This window comes from Zootermopsis nevadensis, unplaced genomic scaffold, assembly GCF_977971745.1.
Source record: "Zootermopsis nevadensis isolate Lab colony 2312 unplaced genomic scaffold, Znev_1.0 Znev_ptg000016l, whole genome shotgun sequence".
In the NCBI taxonomy this organism is placed as follows: Eukaryota; Metazoa; Arthropoda; class Insecta; order Blattodea; family Termopsidae; genus Zootermopsis; species Zootermopsis nevadensis.
The window spans coordinates 3,355,153-3,376,944 of NW_028259148.1; the positions used below are offsets into that span (position 1 = coordinate 3,355,153).

Consider the following 21,792-nt stretch of genomic DNA (forward strand, 5'->3'; position numbering starts at 1 on the left):
CACTGGACTACTGCTCATGTTCAGTATTCTTTCGGAATTGCCGAGTATGACTGATGAATTTATGTCATTTTTCCCATTCACTTCAGCAAACACAGATGACTTTGCATGCCAGCTCATTTTACATGTCATCATTTCATATTTCATTCGTCCATTTTTGTGTGATGAAAACCATAATGCAACAATATCTAATGAACTATGATAGAGATTATCTCCATTAAAAATATTCCAATTATAAGCCATGATTTAATTTTAGGGGGATGTTAATTTGGATAAACTGTGCAGATTATATTCAGATAGATACAGTATTAGATGGTAGGGACATGTAAAAGAAGAAAATACATTAGTCGTGAAATAATAAAAGTGGAGAGATTTAAATAAAGTGCTTAGGAATTGACATAATGACAAACAGAAGTGATAAGATGAGATTATAAAACTGCAAGATAGTGGTATTAGTTCATTATGGACATACCGTAGAAGTGACTGACAAGAAGTGAGGAGACCGAGATGGAAAGGCTTCGTTGTTAGATGCCAACATAAGTGGAAAAACCTTATGAAGAATTAAAAAAGGATTAATACTAGATAAAAAGTGTACATCAAGATTCTCCTCATCATATAATTTTCTCCATTACCTTGTTTATTCACCTATCTTAAATCCATGTCTGCCACTAGACCCTACCCAAGCTAGCTAAATCTAGTTCCCATTTCCCAAAGTTCCATTAATTATCTTCCCATTTATGCATAGGTCCCCCTATAGGTATAGATTTTGTTAAAACATAATTTAATTAATCTGATCAATTTTTTGCTCTTACCAATATCAATCCATTCAACATCCAGTCCATTATAAGCATTTTTCAGCTTACTGGTAATGGTTTTCAGTGCAAACATCTGTTCATTAAGTAGACTACTTGGTCGATTCACATCTACTGCAACCTCTGGGTTAGTTTGCTGGTTGGATATGCCATCACCAGCGATTTGGAGTTCATATCTGCAACGAAAGGCTGAACAGTTATCGAATAACACTAACTCCATGGCACAGTCTTTGGTAGCAATATTAGCTAAAAACTATGTGTTACAAAAATCCTCAATTTAAGATACTTTTTTCACATTTTAAAATTTCTGAAATTGGGATGCATATTACATTTGATGGCATTTAAAAATCAATATGGAAAGGAAACATGGTATTTACAATTTTATTTCATATAAAAACATTTTTATTGTAGAAATGGCTGCTCAATCTAAGTCGAATCACGACCAATACCATATGAGAAGGAAGATTCAGATAACATAGTAAAATGTCTAGATTTTTTTCCCTGGATTTCAGGCATCATACAATTTCCTCTCCTGTATATACAGAAACACCAACCTTGCTTTCATAGCTCCATTCCAACAGCTGTCATCCTTGGATGGACTAGCAGCCACGTGGTCGTTATTGCAAATCTGGTACGGCAAATGTGACCAGAACTGTTTTGTGTCCTTCACCTATGTAGTGAGGAGAAACACTGTAAGTACTTACAAAAGTAGATAACCATGAAACCTCCAGATATTAAACAAGCTATTTGCTTATCCTGCTGAAATTCTGTAGAGATCAATCAAAAAATTATGGGCATGAACAACTGTTTAGTTCTCTCCTCATATATTGTGACATTATATTATATAAAATTATATATTTTATTATATGTATCATATCCTATATTTACATTACATTACAAAAACAATAAATCTTGCACTGCACCTTCTGCCTGATATCCTTGACTAGCTTATCAAGAGTAGGCACAAAGTTACTTTGCCCACTTTGATCTTCTTCAGATCTTCCAAACTGCAAAGATTCAAACTCCAATTCCGTTGTGTCACGCCGCCTGCGACCTAATAAAGGTTTTCCGCAGCCACTAAACACCTATATAAAAAAAGAATATGGATATATCTAAATCTAACACCATACATTTCAGTAAAATGCTCTCTAAATATTAAACCTGAAATTTCCATTTTACTGTATGAACTAGAATTCAAGTATTCACCATATGTCTAAAATGTAGAGTTCAGCTTCAACTCTGAGATGACAATTTCATACACATACATTCTGTGGGAATTAAAAATGAATTCAACAGTTTAATAAACTCTCCTTGTTCTATATGCCGAAAGCTCGACGTCAACAACATGAAAGCTCACCAAAGAATCTGATATTAAGCCTCCTCAATCCAGTCAATATCATGAAAATATATTTGTCCACAATCTGCATTCCCACTGAGACTGAAATTTTCATAAAACACACATCACAGTAATTTCTGTTAACATTCAATGTACATTTTTACTGAAGTGCATTAAAGACATGTGCATTACTTAGTCATTACTGCAATAAAGTGTTCAGAATTTAATTCGCAAAGACATACCCTCTGCGAAACTTCAGGACCATTCTCTTGGAAGTTCATAATAGCTTCAGATATCTTGATATCAATGGGTTCCACCACCATCTCAATATTGAAAGGACCTAGTAACCTGTCTGTGACCTTCTCCATTGCATCTACAAAGAAAACACCATCAGTTTAGACAGAAAAGTGGAAAAGTATACTTCATAAAACAAAGAAATTTAACTGAATTATAAGTGGCAACACACCCACTTAAAATCTCAGAAACTGCTTAAGATAAACACTCGGAATTTTTTGTGGCATGGCCCCTGTAAATAAGAGAATCAAAAATAGAAAGTTTAAAATGTGCACGATCCCACAGGATCAGAAAAGGTTAGCTGTCAAAATTCTTTAACCCACTACCACACTTTAAATGCTCTGCCTCCTGACATACTTAGAGATCTTCATTAAGTTTCTTTTTACGCCTTATGCTAAAAATGGCAGCGGACACACAAGACGCAGCAAAATGTTTAACTACTTCAAGAATGTTATCATATTTGTGGAAAGTAACATTTGTTTTGAGTGCAACGCATATGAGTCTACGTGAAATGATGAACACCCCACCGACAAAGTTGTTCCAGTCTCCGTCGAGTTCTGCCTGGTAGGCTAAACACCCTTTCATTACATTAATGCAGTAGTTGCTGCAAGCCTTTAGCTCTGGAAGTCCCTGACAAGCTGGGCAGCCAGTCATCTTTGTAAGTGCCCGTACACAATCCGGACTGGGATTGATCTGCATTAAAATAAAACCACAATTAGTACACAAAAAATCAGCATGAAAACAGCGAATTGATACTCACCTAACAGCCTAAATCACATACAATCCCTCGTTAAGACCTTGTAACTTGTGGCAACATTTTTACAAATGGAAAAACTTCCTTATCATGTCTTAATTGATAATTGACAATATCAGAGTAATCAGGGGTTAAAGTAGTGCACACATCAAAGCAGCAAAGGAAATAAGAAAAAATGCCATCTTACCTTTACCATATTAGTAACAACATCAGTGGCCACATTTAGCGCTTGTGAAAATGTCCGCGTAGCCACAAAAGATCGCTTCAACTGAACGGACAATTTGTGAGGAACGTCGCCGAATGGCTTTAGTTCCTTCATATGTTCACCAACACACCCGAGATATCTGTCAATGTAACGAAGTGGTTCAGTTCTAACTTAGACAAATATACCTCGATTCAACTATTCAGTCACAGAAAATTCTGCAGACATACTCAAGAGCCCTAGAGTAGGCTGGTGAGTACACATCATCGCATCTCTTCTAGTAAGACTTATGTTGTATTGCTAAGATAACAGAGCTGGAGAATCTTACTTACATCCCTTTCTATTGCTACCTTAATATATATCTCGGGCATTTTGCAATGATTTTAATTATCTGGACAATAAAATAAATTGACTTCTTAAAACATTCATACATTTCAGTCCCAACGTATAAGAATCACATCCTACAAGGCCAATGCCTATGTGTGAATCTAGTCAGGCCATTCAAGAGCTATAATGTAAATATTACAACCCTAATTACGCTCCACATTAACATATTACATTACACTCCCTCTAGTTTCATATATTTGTCCTTACTTTTCATCGAAGTCATACTGAGCATTCAGGACGGTGAACATTTTTTGGTACAGAGTACTGAAAAATGTTTCCATTGCTTCTCCCAGGTCAACTTGGCCCTTAGTATAGTAGCGCTCCAATTCTTCAAATAAATCGGTGAAGACATATGAATTTTGCTCGTAGATAATACCATATGTCCTCTTGAACATGTCGTGGAACTCCCGCTTTGATGTTGCCAGCAACTCTTTGAAGAAACCTAAAAGAAAATTATATCAAGATCAAACATTGAATAAAAAGGCTATTCCATTTGTGTGATGAAATACGATAAGAACAGAACAACCTGGAAGATGATTAGGGGTGTACAGCTGTAAGAAAACATGACCTTGAGGGTAAAAACATGTGCTGTGTCACGTGATGCAAGGGCAGGTTATGCTGATAGATCAGTTGTGAAATTCTGTGGAATGAACATCAGCTCTTGGCAATCCTAATAACCATACTAAAAACACTTATCTAAGAGCACTTAGTTTACAGTTACTGCTATGGGTTTCCATAGTTTTTCTCTGTTTCAGTGCAATTTATAGTGAAATTACTGTATATGTTGTAAGGAACCAGAAATTTTTGGTTTTGTCATCAATACAGACAGTGTAACCATGTCAGCGCCTGGCAATACCAATAGGGGTGTCTACTTCTACCTTTCGTATCTCACACCCTGTAGATATGTGCGTGATGCACAAGGCCATCTGCATGGTTGAAACTCATTAGTTGCAAACTCCACAGATCAGAGTCGGCCAAATTATTGTTAATATTACGTATGCAAATGCCCATGAATATATTACCATATATAACTTTTTAATGGCAAATATTGACTTGTACTCCTTCTGTAAGTAACAGAACCTGTCTGTATCGTGGGGAAATTTCGACAAGAAAATGTAACATGAATTACTATATTATCCTAGGTCCACTTACCGCAGTGTGTACGCAGTGACAGTTTTAAAGGGTGTTAAGTTTTAGTACTTTGTTACCAAGACAAGAAGCAGGGAGATAATAATAGACCATGTTTGAAGTAGTATCTCAAACTCCTGACACATCCTGAACACAAACTAAACATAAGGCAGACAAATACTGCGCCCCCGGAGGACGCTGAAAATCACACACACACACACACACACAGAGAGAGAGAGAGAGAGAGAGAGAGAGAGAGAACTTGCTGGATGTAAGAAGAAAAGTGGCATAAGACATGACATAGCAATTAATATAAACGTTTACAGCCATCCTGGAACTTGAAGCACGAAGCCTTGTACAAATACACGAAATATTTTAAAAAACAAAAATTAACTCACGGAGCAGATCTTTCTTAAGACACTGAGAGTCGCTGAGACAGATTTTCTCAGCCATTTATGGTACACAAACGTTTATTATTTACGTTGTCTGATCCAGATGAACCTAGTCCACACCTTCCTCCTACCAACACCTGTGTATCTAAACACTGGTTAACATCAAACATTCGACAAGGCTCTCACCCAAAAGGCGGACATACACTGAACTTGCCCAATATAATATGGACTACAGACTACAATACATGTAGTCAGACTGCTACAGAAAGCGTTCTTTAAAGTGATGTAAACATAAGATTAAACAGGAAAAATATAAGCAAAGACCTTGGGATGTTGTCAGAAGACCAATGTCATTTCCAAATCTTGAATTGGACACCTCTCACCCCTTGGGAATGAAGAGATTGTGGACGAACCATCAGATCACAAGGTTTCTCGTCAATATATTTTTCCCTATTCTAGTGTTTCTAGACCTTCCAAATCTTACGAAACATAAGAAAAATCTCTCCGATGAAGATAATTCTAATAAACATTGTGGAACTACTAAGATTACATGGCGTCACATTATACGGGAAGTTTGTGGAAGAAAGAGATCGTGGCTTCATGTTCTGTATTATCCAGCGTCTGAATGAAGGAGATGACAAAAATAACGAAATAACTGGTCTCCGGGCGGACATTTGAACTCAGGGTTGCCGGAATACGAAGCAAAGTAGTAAACACTGAACTATGACATTCAGTAATAAAATGTGAATCCTTTAAAATCCAATGGTAATTAATGTTCCAGCTGCTTCAACATATCATATTTACGGGTTTCTATTCCCACTGAAAACAGGGATTATTTCCTTAAAAAAACACGTCAACCACTTGATCTTTGTGATGGCGAAGAACTGTGTTTTCTTTGCGGTACGGACTGAGTTTTTAAATGCCGTATTTCCTCGACTTTAAGACGCGCCCTTGATTTGGTAATAGGTCTTCACGAAAATGACGCTATATCGATTCTTAGACGTCAATCGATTCTTAGACGCTATATCGATTCTTAGACGCCAATCGATTCTTAGACGCCATCAAATGTAAGACGATTTCAGAAAATTGAAAATATGAAAAAGTGCATCTTCAAATCGAGGAAATACGGTATTATTTAGAGGAACTTTCGCTTCAGAGGGTTAAATAGCCTTGTATAATTAGTTTTTATCCCTGGATTGATACACGAAGTACTGTCCGCTTAAGCAAACGTACGTTCTTGAATCTTGGGTTCCTGAGCCACGCGGAAATCGGAAACGACCAGAAACAATACATAACATAAAGTAATTCCATTAAGAAAACGCGTTTTCATTTCGGAATGACTCGTGTAATACTGAATGCAATTTAATTCTCGCGAATCCAAAGCACCTACAAACACTTCAGTCATACAAAGAGCTTCGTGTTTTAAGTTTGTTCAGTTTATTGATTTTCTCCATGCTAAAGCCAGCGGACGCCATCTCGAAGGCTGTTAGGCTACAATCATTTGCGCTAGTCCAGAGGCTCTACTTGGGGCGTTTTAAAGCTCATTATTTTTGCTTTATGACTAATGGGACGACAAAATCATATGTGATTTAGACAAACCAACAGAATTACTTGTGACTAAGAAAACAAAACGCGCAACGCCAATTTTATTATAGCCTTTTGGAGGCTTCGCCCGGTTTTTTCTACGAATTTCACAACTATCATACAGTTCTTGCACTGCCGTCTTATGAATTTTAACAACATTGTTCACTATCACAGATTACGCATTTATGTATCTTAAATTAGCTGACAATATAGCTTATTTTCAAAACGGTCAAACTGCTTAAACAGATGATAATTTGAAGACCGACGACTTCTCTCACTCGTCGCCGTGAAAAACACAAAATCTCAGTTGATACAATCAAACAGAATTTTAACATGATTAAGATTTCTGTATTTACTGATGTATTTATCATATTCTTGTTGCAACTAATTACAACTTACCATCAAACCTCTGTGCTCTTAGTTTAAGAAGTGTTCCAAGTTTGTTGAGCGTATCCTTAACCGCACGATCGAATTCCTGTCGACTTTGAGCACTTAGGTTATGTTCCATTTCTTCTGTGCAACATGTTAGTCCTTGCGGACAAACGCGCAGGTGTTCCCCTGAAACAAAGAAACAAAGAGAAATGCCTTCAGACAGCAATACGGTACAATTTTATAAACTAATACCATCAACTATTCGCTTTTACAAAATATCTTAACACTCATCACCTAATTCCAATGGTCGTCAGATCGTATTAATTCCTCAAAGCCGAAGGTCGCGAAATTATACTTAATAACCCAATCCGTACCGAAAAGAGAACACTTCACTTTACCATTACGAAGATACATTAATTCACGCTGTTTAAGAAAATAATCTGTTTTCGCTTAAAAAATAAGCAAAATAAATACTAGCAAGTGAACAAAACACTAACTCGGGGTTATTTATAATTATAATAATAATAGGACATGTTTGTTTTGTCTTACGACACATTTAAAACAAACGTCTCGGTGTTAAACGAGGAGTTGCTATTATAAAACAGAATAAAAATATATAAAAAAAGGAAAAATCATTTATCCTATAACAAAACATAACTGACATATAAAAATGACGCTGCTGAGAGGTCCCATGTTTATAAACTCGACGCCAATATACGACACGAAATGAGTTTATCCAGGCCGGGTCAGATGCATTACCCAGTATCCAGATGGCACGCGCGTTTCCAAAGAGGTGCTGAATAAGAGGAAAACAGCGGAGCAGTAAGTCACCGGAATGGAAGGTCTATATTAAGCAACCATTATACTCAGTGAACGGACATTACAAGGGATCTACATTTTTAAAAGTGTTGCCTCCCAAACACAGTTCACATCTGGTAAAAAAAACCATATTACTTGAGATAAAAATTAATATGGCCACGTGGCAGGTTGAGAAATAGCAGATTTAACAGCACTGACAGAGACAAGAAAGGAAACAGTGGATTAAGATAAGACAAAAGCCTTGCTTCCACGTCTTACATAAAACCAGCAAAATATTATAAACGAGAAATCTGAGCCTCGTGCGAACACGTAAAGACAAAGGATATTTTAAAGGTGTTACACGCTTTATAATACATCTTAAATCCAATACGAAGTTATCTGGTAAAATGTCCTCAAAACCGCGCGTCATTTGTCACTAACCCTTTGGAACCGAAGCTCGTCCAAATTAATGTTTAAGAATTCAGTCCGTACCGCAAAGAAAACACTACACTTAACCTATACAGAGATCAACTGGTGGATTCCGCTTAAGGACATAATCCCTGTTTACAGTGAGAATCATAGGGAACGCATAAATACAAATACACAAGAGTTACAGATTGTTAAAGTACGCGGTACGTAATAATTACAGTTGGGCTTTGAAAGGTTAAAAAAAACACGTTCACAAACATGGCGGCGGCAGCTAAAAGGATTACGACAATCTAGAAAACATACGAAATAAGAACCATGCGGAAAAACTGCTTTGTGTGTACGATTTACGATGCCACACCGGTCTCCTTCTGAAGTTTTATTTTTTTCTCAGACACCCAAGTCCTGTATTTAGATTATCTCACAACTAGGTATTGTGCCGCCTTTAGACTGGAATGGAGTTTACGTACCTGATTCGGTTATAAGAGGTTAGGTTTTATGCACAGCTTAGACTCCCCACCTTATCTGCTGTCTACAAATCTGCAGCAAACATTGTCAGTCGGTTTTTCTCTTCCAAGATAATTATACACCGCTCCTTTAACCTCCCTACTTATGTAATAAGCATAATCATCTCAATAAAAGAAAACAGAATACAACCGAGTACCAGATAATTGAGCCCCCGTACCCTTCAATTTCCATAGTGCAACCGTCAATTTGAACAATTATTTCAAATTCTTTTGTTGTTTGAAAGACGAAAATATAGTGCACTCCTATGTATGAGTCCCTGCATTCAGTCATCTTTCAGGACAAGTATAGACGATTCATAACACAGCAGTCAAGAAATCTGCAAAAAAAAAAGTGTTATATGGAACTTTGCCCTCCGTTCTTTTGAAGATAATTCACGATACGTAAAGACGCATTGCAGAGTCAAACATCCAATCTACTATTAAGAAAATACAGGTACAACATCTTGGTTCAACTTCCGTTTTACCTCGAAAGAAAAAAAAATTCACACTGTGCAAAATTTTGTACGCATTTATCATCTCAAATATAATACTCCATATATTTCACTTCATCGCCCTAATAATGTAAAATACGAGACTGATCTGTTCTGCCTACTGTAACAAGAAGCACCTCGAGTCTGGCTCGAAGACAAGAAAAACAAAGATTAGGTTAGGTGGGCCGGATACAGCCAATCGGATGGCCTGGAATTTCCCCATGCTTGTAGTTGAACACGAACGTGATGGGTGAGGAGGACGCATCTGTGACTCCTGCAGACATAAAACAGATCAAACAAGTTCCAAACACCCCTAAATGACAAATTAAATTTAAAATCAACATCCGGGTAGTTTCAAAACGTGTTAATAAAGACAGATAATCCATGAAGAAAGCTATATGAAGTTACAGCGTCGAAGTAATACAAACACGTTCCCTTTCCGAGTTTCTGAATGTGAGAGTTAACTTTGTCGAGAGACGACGACGACGTTGAACAACCTACAAAATCCTCGATCGCATAAAGACATACTGAAAGGTTAAGCCCTCTTACATTCCAAACCAGAATTATCACCAACACGATCATAGTGACCTGTAAATACACTTGTTTCAACTATGCAGAATGTTGAATTTGCAGAGGACGACGACTGAATAATTAATTGATTCCAGGAAGAATAGTCCTTCTCGCAAAACTGACAGTCGTTCTGCCAGCCATAAAATTCCCAGCTATTCTACTCCCATGTGAACACCCATCTACGCCTTGGTCTTCCGAGTTGCCGCTTTCCTTCACGCTTTGCAACTCCTCCATGAGCTATTGAGCCCAAATATTCTTCTCGACACCTGTTCTAAATCAGCAACAATCACTGTTCCTCACTCAACGTCAGACAACTCGTAGGTCCCGTTTCAGTAGTGCCTGGGTTTAATTCCTGATGGTGTATGGTATTTTTGGAATAGCAAATCCTTCGTCTCTTGGATACACTATTCACATTGTTATATATTTTTAATGGTCATAAATACAGCCAGATGAATGTTACGATTCTGTGGGAAAGGAAGTCCCACTACTGAGATCGACTCAGAAATTCATTATACGTCCGGTGTGTTATTTTGAACCATTGTTGGCGACTACATCTTGTAATAAAGCTTCTCATCGTATCTTATATCACTGTCTAGATAAACGATTGAATATTATTTTTATAACAATGTAATTACTCTCGGGACAACAATTCCTGTCAGCAGCTAACGCCATTTAAAAAAACATTCAATAATTTCCGAAGTTAAATGCCACCTTCAGTACAAATTTATCTTCAATTTGTTTCTAGATTCTTTCTGTAATTTTTGTACACTGAATTGTCCCTACCACGTGAACATTTCCTTATTTCTTATCGTGTTTATTTATTTTGTAAAAATGTTTTCCATGTAGTTTCCACTGTCGCCGACTTTCTAATTTCTTTCTCGTGATCTGTCTGTCTGCGGAACATCGAGTTCAGAGGTGTTATGGCAAGAGAAATGCATACGAAAACTGTCTAAAATCCTGGACTTGGGAGACCTCCTCACAGAGAGAATAATACAACTGAAAGGGCTTAAATATGTCCAGCGTTACAACCAACATCGTTATCTTAACTTCTGTGAGAATCTCAAATCATTCATCCGTCTTATTTTTTCATTGTTGCCTGGACGTGATTTATTATTGTGTATAATGACGGCGAATAGTCACGGTGGTCTAGCGGTTAGAACGCTGGCCTTGTAATCCTGGGGTCTCGGGTTCGATTCCCGGCGGTGCCCGAATTTATAACTTGTGTTGGGCAAGGCCGTGGTCTAGGCAACACGGAGTTTTCCTCCGTGGCATCCCAACAATTACTCCATTCACACACAGAAGAAGGCAATGGCAAACCACTTCTGGATCATCTGCCAAGAACGTATATGAACAGGTCCCAGTCAAGAAAAGGATGGAAGGATCCTGTTCATATGGACCTGTCGTCAGACAGAACACTAAATAATAAAACAAAATAATGCGATGCTATTGGTGGCGTTTCTGTGGCGTTCAAACGCTGCCATTTGCATTCAGCTCACCTGCTGAGAGTACATCGTCTTCAATGTTCTACGTGTCATTTTGCACCTACTCTGACCTGACGTGACCTTTGACCACGTTAATAGTAGAAAGTAGTTAATGGTAGAAGTTTACCGACGTTTCAGAGGTACCTGCTGCGTCCATAATCAGGACCCTCAGAAGTCAGCCATCGCCATATTCACCGCCGTGAGAACTCCAAATCCTGAATATTAGAGCCTGCGTGACCAGACTTAACAACAAAATAAATTCAGACTATGTAAATATGAACAGGTTGTAACAACTATTACGAAACTGTGCTGGCTGTTGGAATTCAATTGGCCTTCTTCCTTCTGTTGGCAAAAATATGTAGCTGTGTATTTTAACAGTCTTATTTTCATAATTTAACTAAGTTTATTGAAAAGATTAGCGGTGAGACTGGCCCTGTGCTTGATTATCATGACGTGAAGACAAACAGAGAAGCTGCCCCACCCCCTCCAAGGTAAACAGCCACCTGGAGCCATTCAACTGAAAACTGGACGAAACCCAGAACAAGTCCAGACATGACGGTAAGCAGAAAAATGTTAAACACTGGTCATTCTAGCACGATTAATAATTCTACACATTCAGCTTCCGTGACCTACATGGCATAATCCCAGCTTGCAAAGTTCATCAACGTAAAAGTGAACCAAATGAGTTTGCGAAATTGGCTCGTAAATTTGTAAGGGGGCGGGGGGGGGGGGTTATTCAGGAGGGCACACACTTGTGCCACTTTCGCTTTTAACAAACATACCATAAAATAGGATCTCCCTTAAGCCAAGCTGGAAGGAAATAAAGCCATTAAGGCATGGCAACATCGCCATACCTTACTGACACCTTCGCGGTAAGGAATGCCAACACAGCGGCAACGGAAATGTCAGGAGAAGTCGTGAAATCTGACTGACCAATGTCACTGGCAGCATCTTTATCTGCACGAGGCTCATACGAAGTACTGAACAGAATGAGGTCACCCCTGGAAGCACATCCGCCAGCAACACATGGCTCTTTTATCATCGGCTGGTCGAAGTCCTTACACATTAGCCTGTGTCCAATCATCCTTCCTTTATAATGCGCGGATAAACCTGTTTGTCGCGCAGTTCCAAAGCCACCTGCCACAAGGAAATTTGCGAGCGATTGGAGGGGTTTTTTTTTTTTTTTTTTTGGGGGGGGGGGTTCGTACAGCAGTTTTTTCCGTTTTTCTAGCTCATTACGCTTAGAAAAAGAATCAAACGTCACTATCTACACGAGAAAATAAATGGACAGTAGACTAAAATACTGGTTTACAACATTGAAAGATCTTCCGTCATTTTTAAGGGCAGTAGAGATTGTTTTTTAAAATGTTGAAAAACCAACAAAAAAAATCCTGGCCGTAATATAATTAGGAGAAATTGATCACGACGGGTATAAAAAAACTAAAAATGATGCAAGATCATGAACGTGTGCACGAGGGAGAACATCGCTCTGATGACAGACAATTTTCGCTTCTGAATCGTCGGGACTATTTCTACCGCACTACGCAAAGGAATATCCGAGAACAGTCACGAACATTAATTATGGCTGTCTTCCGGGTTGTTGTAGAAGTTCAAAAACGTTTCAAGAGGTCCTTGCCGCCTCCATCATCACAGCGAAGAGCGCAATATTTCGAAGAGAAACAAACGAATATCACAAACTTAGTGACCTCTGAAACGTCTGCAAACTTCTACCAGACTACACGGCGCAACAACCCAGAAGACAGGTCTGGCGTTGGGTGCCTCTACGTCCGTCTTATCGCTGCCTTCATGGCCATTACCACCGGCGTCTCTGCCTTCTCTCCAGAAGCACGTTATCATAAATCAGGACCAGATGAGATAAACAGCGACGGAGGAATTTTGGCCAGTTCAAACCTGTGAAAGGCTTTACGACCTCGACACATTCTTAACTGCGGCATCAGACGAACGTAAGTTGTCGCCAGCTTCACGTTCCGGTCACTTTAACTGGAGGAAAAGTGTCATTGGAAAGGAGACTGGGTGGTTGCAGAACAACAGGCGTTAAGTAAAGTCTCAAGGAACTCCGACCATTTCCTTGATTGTTCCCAGGACCAAACTACGCGTTTCGCCTCAGTCACTCTCTTGCCGTGTGTGTGTGTGTGTGTGTCAGTGGTGGTAGCGGCGTTAGTTTGTGTACCAGTGGAAAGAAATAAACGCATATATCACGTAAACCAAAAACATTACCTGAGACGAAGAGCTACGAAGTATTTTCAGTGGGAAATAACGTTTATAGTCTGCAGAGTACATTCTTCCTTACCCGCACTAATTCGTAAGGAGGTTGACCGAATTTACTGAGAAGTTTCACATAAATACACTCCATCTTATTGCATGGGCCAGCTTAATGAATAGATTTACAATTTATAAGGATGACCAAATCAACGAGATGGACGGATTATGTAACTCGTACAGGAGAAACGCATACAAAAAAATTAACCGAACGGTCTAAAGAAAAAGAGACGACTGAAAAATGTTTGTGTGGATCACAGAATAATATTAAAATGGTTCTTCAAAGACAATGTATGGGAATACGGACCGGATTCAACCGGCTAGGTACACAGACCATTTGCGTGATCTTGTGAACACGTCAATGAATGTCTGGGTTCCACAAAACCAGGCGAGGCTTCGTGGAGCTGGACTTTGTTTCAGTAAGTAACTCCACAGATGCAAATGGCTAACAGAAACGCAGTAATATACATAAGTGAGGTGTTTACTGTAATGGGTGGACTTTGAAGGGCTAGTTTACATTTTAAGAACTGGACAAGAGTGCTCGTGAAATATTCATTGACCGTTAACTGAATAACATTTTAAATAAATACTGGACGGAGATACACAATTCAGAAGTCCATTATTCTACATTTATTTCCACACCACACCATACAAACATTTCCCGCGAGAGTGAACCATGTTTGTTACTATCTGGCGGCTTATTTGTTTACCTCATTCGCCACTCCTTTATAATTTTAAAAAACCATAACCACGCGTAGTATTTCATTAAACAACACGCTGCCGCAGGCATTTAGCCTACACAACAGGAGTCAACAGATTTTTGAAAATTTGTCACCCCTGGAAACAAATATGACACGGTCAGAAACACTAAAAACTTATTTATCTGACTCTTACGATGAGTCTTCAAATGGCAGGCGAAGAAAATGTTTCCAATGCAACTGCAAACTAGTTCTTGCGTGACCATAAACTAAAACATTTACAAAAGCGTTTCGCTGTTATTCCCATTAGTGTCATGCACTATGAACAGCAGAACGAGAATAGCTTCATTTCAGTAGAAAGGATGGCGTCACAACCATCTCCAGCCAAGTCGCAATTTAACCAAACACTCTGATAAGGCGTCAGAATACAGAGAAGTGTTACATGTGACTGGATCAATTCCTTTATTCCACTACGGTACGGCCTGTTTTAAGAAAAAAGCTTTCGCAAATAGCGTATTTTATACGTATTGATTAATTTACTACGATGCAAGGGATACGAGGTGCGATCGGAAAGTTTCAAGACTGTGTCAATTGAGGGCGAACCGGATGTAGTACGAGCTTCTGCCGTTAGGGGGTGCGGCCTACATTCATAGTGAATCAGTGTGCCAGCCGGCATCATCGAATTAGCATTTGTTTCTTAGTTACGGGCGTTTTGGTAGTGCATTACACCGACCCTCCTGCGATTTCGGAATGGCGTGTGCATCAAATTTTGCCAAAGACTCGCCAAAACGGCTACGGAAACCTATGAAATGCTAAAGCAAGCATTTGGGGAGTCCGCAATCAGTCGTGCACAAACTTTTGTGTGGCATTCACCTTTTAAAAATGGCCGAACCTCTGTCGATGATGACGAGCGTTCTGGACGACCATCTTCGAGCACAACGCCCGAAAATGTTACGAAGATTCGGCAGGCCATTCACGAAGATCGACGTCGTACCATCAACGACTTGTGCGACATTGTTGGGATAGGCTATGGGACCTGTCAGCTGATTCTAAAGGAAGAACTCCACATGCGACGCATCATGACAACGCACCAGCGCACACCGCCCTCAAAGTTCGGCAGTTTTTGGCCTCAAACACCATGGCCGTCATCCCGCACCCTCCTTATTCGCCGTGTGACTTCTTCCTCTTCCCAAAGATGAAAATTCAGCTAAAGGGAAGGAGATTTGAGACGATAGAAGAGATTCAGGCAGAATCGCAGATGGTGCTTGACAGGCTGACAAAGAAAGATTTCCAGGGATGCTTCCAGGCTTGGCAGCGGCGCTGGGATCGTTGTGTTCACTCCCAGGGGAACTACTTCGAGGGTGATGGATGAATTTAATACCTGAGATAAGTGTACGGGTTTTTATAGGCGCAGTCTTGAAACTTTCCGATCGCACCTCGTATATGAAAAATACATACAAAATTCTGGACAAAAAAAAACCTAGGCGAAGGTTGTAGGATTATTTTAAAACTATCTTAACTAAATAAAAGATAACGAGACCGCATTCGCCTGTTTTAAGACAAGGTCCAGTGTCGGATTCTTTGGAATATGATAATGAACCTTCTAGTTCCATAGAGGTGAAACATATTGATTGGTTGACCGGCTCAAGAAAGCGTCTGTTCCACAAATTTATACTATTATCAAAATGGTACAGCTAACTTCCTCGTACCTGAATGTGCACAAATTGCGTTTCGTTGAAATATTTCATGCAGTCGTATGTTATTTCCTTTAAAACTTGTTTTCGTCTGTGCTATTTGAAGACAAATACTTCAGGCCATTAGAGCTCACACTTCGATGAAATATGTTTCCACACCGAAAATAAATTTGATATGAAAGCAAGTCCCTCTGAGACGATATATTTATATTCCTTAGAAGTCATGAGAATTGTTCCCTCAGTCGCGAGGCGGCAGCTTCTAAATTACACTTGTGTGCAGTTCTAATTATCGCTGTATTTCTCTCCTTCCCCACTCGACCCCCTTCTACTATTAAGAGTGAGGAAATTTCTATTCGCTGTATCTAAGACAATCTCGAATGTAGCATCGACCAAACGCAAGGCACAAGACAGTCAATGCTGAGCGGCCACCAGGATCGCCTAACTTCGGAAGTGCGGACTTGCGGTCCATTTATATATTTCCGATTCGTGCCCAGAAAAATACACACTTTGCGGGGCCACGTCAGTGTAATTGCCGACTTCTATGGAGTCAACACTTCCAGTAAATGGCTGTAGCTCGTTGGTATGAACATGACATCTCCCGTGACATCTCTTCCCCTCACGCTTTTAGACTAAAATGTTATTACACATCTGAAATACTAAATTCGCGCCATGTCCTGCTATTTTCATCAACCCCGACTTCACAGGTCTAATGAAATTGGTAAGAAGTACAAAAGAAAAGCCTCTTTATATATATTTATTCCTAGATCCGTTTTACTACTCTCTCTTAGCATTATATATTATTATATTATATTACAGGGACTCCTATATTCATGCGATAGTCCTGTTTCAAAAAAGAAATAGAGCAGTGTATATTATATCAAATCTAAAACTTCTTGACGATGGTGAAGAGTCAATTGAATAAAAATTTACTTTGATATTATCCATCGTCTAGTAAATACAAAACGTAAAACGACGTTTCGGAGATGGGACTCTATCTCCGAAACGTCGTTTTACGTTTTATATTTACTAGACGATGGATAATATCCAAGTAAATTTGTATTCAAGTGTATATTATGTTACGTTCTGTCATATTATATCATTGCCATTACATCTGATTCGGCTTACCTCGGTCACTAAAACAACTTGTCCCGATATCGTTTAAACAACCATTTGACAATTACAATTTATGCAAAAGTTTCTAACGCCATTAAAGTTGAGTATTCAGCAGACGCAGTTTCTAGTAACAAAATCAGCTGGAACCTAATGTAAAGCTCTTTCCATGATTCGATGGACGTCACGAGTATTTGGCCAAAATACATCTCCAAATCCTGTTCCAACAGTGAATGGGACATAAAGGCAGTTGTTTTGCTTTGCTGTTGTCACACTCCTGTCTCTTGCAGTGTACAGATATACTGTACTATTAGTTTAGGGATGCCATGACAGTTAGTACTAGATGGGGCGGGCAGATATGGCGGGACACAGACAGACCCCTGCTGTTTCTCAGAGGAACTGAAATTCCACAGTTCAGGTAGGTATCTCGGCTCAACAGCGACCTATGACACAGAAATCGTCCTAAGATGTGAGTAATGCACCTTTTCTCATGAGCCTACATTTTATTTCAACATCCAGCAGAAACTAACTTCCTCTTACCTCTTAGACGTCGGTAAACTTCTACCAGAAGACAGCCATCTTCACCTTACGTCTTGCTTAACTTAGAGGAGGAGACCCCTTTCTGAGAAACAGCACGCTAAGTTAGTCAAAAATTACCTAGCCTTTCATGGAACACGAAGTTTGATTACCGTATTCACAACAGCCCACCGAATGTCCACACATCCTAAGCCATATGAATACAAGACTTCGTGCACTTAACGCATTAGAGCCAAAGGATTCCAAATGAGAATGGAAAAAATTATGTCTTTCATCTCGCTGATATTCTGCGCCTTGACGAAACGACCGTAACATTGCCGATGACAAAGCAGATTTCACAGACGTGCTCCAATCTAGTTGAAACTACTGATCTGGAAACACCTCGTTGTTAACATAGGAAGAGCGAGTTAAGTTTACCAGAAGGATCCTCAACTTCCTGTGGATTCCAAAAACACGGGCAACAAAACAGCATTTTACAGCCAATTTCATACCTTGTTATAATGTTTCAGGAACAGAAAACAGTGATGGAGCCATTCGCCCGACGAGAGCTTCAAACATGCGCATAAAAAGAGACAACCTAAAAATACTTACTGATAGCATTCCAGAGGAATGATTTACAACGCAAGGTGAACCAAGCGGTTATTTGCCAGAACCCTCTTGATCCTTACAAGTTTATCTGCATGGCTAGTCAAACGATACAACACCTAACTCGAGGATTATAACAACAGGTTTAAATAACAGACGTCTATAAACCTTGACAAACGTAATGAAACGTCATTCACTCGAAGTAGACTATTCTTCATCGTTCATTGGAATGCCCGTTCTAAAAGGCGTAATGAGCATATTAGTAAAAATCGGGCATTGATGTCTTCTGGGTTGTTGCATCGTGTAGTCTGGTAAAAGTTTACCGACGTGCCCTGATGATAAAGGCAGCAAGGACCTGTGAAACGTAGAGTAAACTTCTACCAGAGTACACGGCGAGAAAGAACCCAGAAGACAAGCCAGCAATCTTCACACTCGTCGCCGTCAGAGACGCTGTGTGTTACTCTCAAAACAACCACAATGACTAGTAAAGTACACAATATTTTCATTGCATAGTTTAGTCAGATGTGGCCTGTTTCACCCCGAGAACACCCACTGTACTGTAATGAGAGATAATCGATTGTTCAACTGGACTGAGATCTCGCCTTTGCATGACCTCCCCCCCCCCCTCCACTTCAGGTCGGTCTCCCGACAAACTGCAGAACCATGACTCAATGCCGTTCAGCAACTTTACGGCAGGGGGGCGAAGCGGCCTCAACTTGCATTTGAATGCATACCAAACATAAGCGGGTGGCGTGTTGAACGTGAAGTGGACAACATACTGAATGCGTCTTTGCACTTCGAGCTTCGTGAGGTCCCGAAAGTGAGCTCTTCGGTTTCATCACCACGGTACATGACGTCAGCTTTCATTTAATCACATTAATAAACACTGCCACAAATTTTTATTAAAGTAAGCTGAAATTGAGCCACGGTGGTCTAGCGGTTAGAACGCTGGCCTTGTAATCCTGGGGTCTCGGGTTCGATTCCCAGCGGTGCCCGAATTTATAACTTGTGTTGGGCAAGGCCGTGGTCTAGGCAACACGGAGTTTTCCTCCGTGGCATCCCAACAATTACTCCATTCACACACAGAAGAAGGCAATGGCAAACCACTTCTGGATCATCTGCCAAGAACGTATATGAACAGGTCCCAGTCCGAGAAAAGGATGGAAGGATCCTGTTCATATGGACCTGTCGTCAGACAGAACACTAAATAAATAATAATAAGCTGAAATTAACTTATGAAACTGAAACTGATATGACCTCAAAAGCCAAAGAATGTTCTTACGTGCAATGGTCGTCAAAATTGTCCGATCTGAATTAAAACAAAAACGGTTTGACAATTTTAAATAAACTCTCGTGGCCGAAAGATCCAATGCACCCGATAATCTTAAGCCATCTACGTCGACAACCTCGACTTTCAGATTTTAGCCACGTAAATTGTTTAAATTTACCTAACACATCGACAAACAATGCAGCTGCCATCTTCAGGGTGACAAACCAATCAAAAAGCTAATTAAGGACGGAGTCTTGCGCAAGTGTAGGACATCGTCCTTTGCTACGTTAAACTATTCATGCATACGAAAGATAAAGGTGAAATAGCTGAGGAAAAGAGGTGACGAAAATATTTTAGGGGAAGAAGTGGCGACCATGTACGAGTAAATCGGGAAATGAATGGAGAAGAGGAGATGGAAAGCGGCCCTTTTCAGGGCCATATGATGGGGGAGAAAGTGACGACAGCTTTGGGTACCATAAGAAGTGGAAGGGGGTGCTTGAAAAAAGTATTTTTACAACCCTCTCGGTAAGAATAAGAGGTAATGCGAAGGTCTGACATTTATGGGGAGGAAGGTTTAGTCATGTTAAGGGATGTCAGTGGTTGTGTGGGTGGCCTGGGGAAAAACAGGTGAAACCAAGGCTTTCTTAATCTGCAACCGTCTTCACCTTCAAAAGCGTGGGGGTGTTTAGTTATTTCAACAGCCTCCCTAATTACAGGAGGGGCTGTAGCTGTTGACATTGACCACGACTTCTGTTTTGCCAAAGTCACTGCAGAATGTTCGCCTACCACTGATCTTTCGTTCCGAAGTCTTGTATCTCCGATGCGCATTTGATCAGTGGTTCTCACGTGTCTCTGAACAGGTCCGTTCCTACCAACACACGAGATTGATTATATGTAGCCAAGGACCGAATCCCAATGAAGTCCTACATGGTTAAAATAAATTTAAAGCTGACAAATTTGCACATAATTCCAGCCCCGTCAACCTAATTTTCATGTTTTTATGTACTTCTAAAATGAACGCATAACGACAGCTCGGCACTTGGCCATTCACTGAGTCAGACGAATGCACTCCATGTCCCCACACTCTTCTGTAACAATCATTTTAACAGGATCCCAAGGACGACTAAGTCAGCGTTTTCCAAATTGAAGTACCCCCCCCCCCCCCAGGGAGCCGTGAAGATTTCTTCAATGAGGGGGGATAATGGTCCAATTATCGAACAAACAAATTCCTACGAAAAGGCAAAATTAAATTATAAAATATAAATTGCTATGAAAAACACCAAATTAAATGACAGGCATTCAATTTAACAGAAAAAGTACTTCACAGATATCAACAGGGTTCATTAACATGGAAATAATTTATATCACAGAAAGATGTACTGTGAACAAGACTATTTTGTGCAATTGTGAAATTAAAATTTCTACATATGAAGTAGGGGTTAATGTGGACCTATGACGATCGAACGACCAATATAACCTTCAATCCGAAAACAAAACATACCTCCCATCACGCATTCACTTACGCATTATGAGCTACGAAACATGTTTCCACAATTCACGTACGATTTAAAAAAAAATTTCGTTCTATAAGAGATATAAACAATATCGTTAGATAATGTAGCCAAGTGTGTGGCCATTGCACCCCTAGACTAACCTATTATTACTATAGTCAGGTGATCCGCCTATTACAGGTCACAGAAACAAAGAAAGAGAGCTGATTAATAGGAACAATGATGGGGTACATTTATATAACAACCTCCTTCACGTTCCTTTTTTATAACCGCTTTAATAACTTAGGCAATTTATCAACGTTTTAATGAGGTTTTCGACGTATGACGTCATCAATGCAAACCTATTGTACAGCTCGATTAATGGCGAGAAGTGACTTCATACAATAAGAGAGAAGTGTTTCGTAAGAAGAATAAATTAATGAATACTTATTAAGACCAAAATCATAAATCTGTCTTTACACTATAATGACAGCATTCTGACCATCGACATTTGCGTTTTTAAGATGCACAAAGAAAACCACGTACAAGAACAGGTCCCGTATCAACGAAATAATTAAAACTGCGGAAGTAGAAACTT

At 39.5% G+C, this 21,792-nt stretch overlaps 1 protein-coding gene across 2 annotated transcripts in view; it reads right to left on the bottom strand.

The window, feature by feature from the left end:
* Window positions 1–21,792, bottom strand: part of dlp (glypican dally-like) — a 52,464-nt gene that overhangs the window by 3,980 nt on the left and 26,692 nt on the right. Inside the window, exons 2-9 of one of the 2 annotated variants that reach the window (XM_022083008.2) lie at window positions 7,286–7,444; window positions 3,990–4,224; window positions 3,381–3,537; window positions 2,967–3,132; window positions 2,388–2,518; window positions 1,733–1,894; window positions 1,364–1,479; window positions 810–985 (exon numbers count right to left, since the gene is read on the bottom strand). In XM_022083008.2, coding sequence (XP_021938700.1) covers window positions 810–985; window positions 1,364–1,479; window positions 1,733–1,894; window positions 2,388–2,518; window positions 2,967–3,132; window positions 3,381–3,537; window positions 3,990–4,224; window positions 7,286–7,444 — 1,302 coding nt within the window. Of the gene's footprint in view, window positions 1–809; window positions 986–1,363; window positions 1,480–1,732; window positions 1,895–2,387; window positions 2,519–2,966; window positions 3,133–3,380; window positions 3,538–3,989; window positions 4,225–5,308; window positions 5,404–7,285; window positions 7,445–21,792 lie in introns of those variants that run through there. The other variant, XM_022083009.2, reaches the window with a different exon arrangement.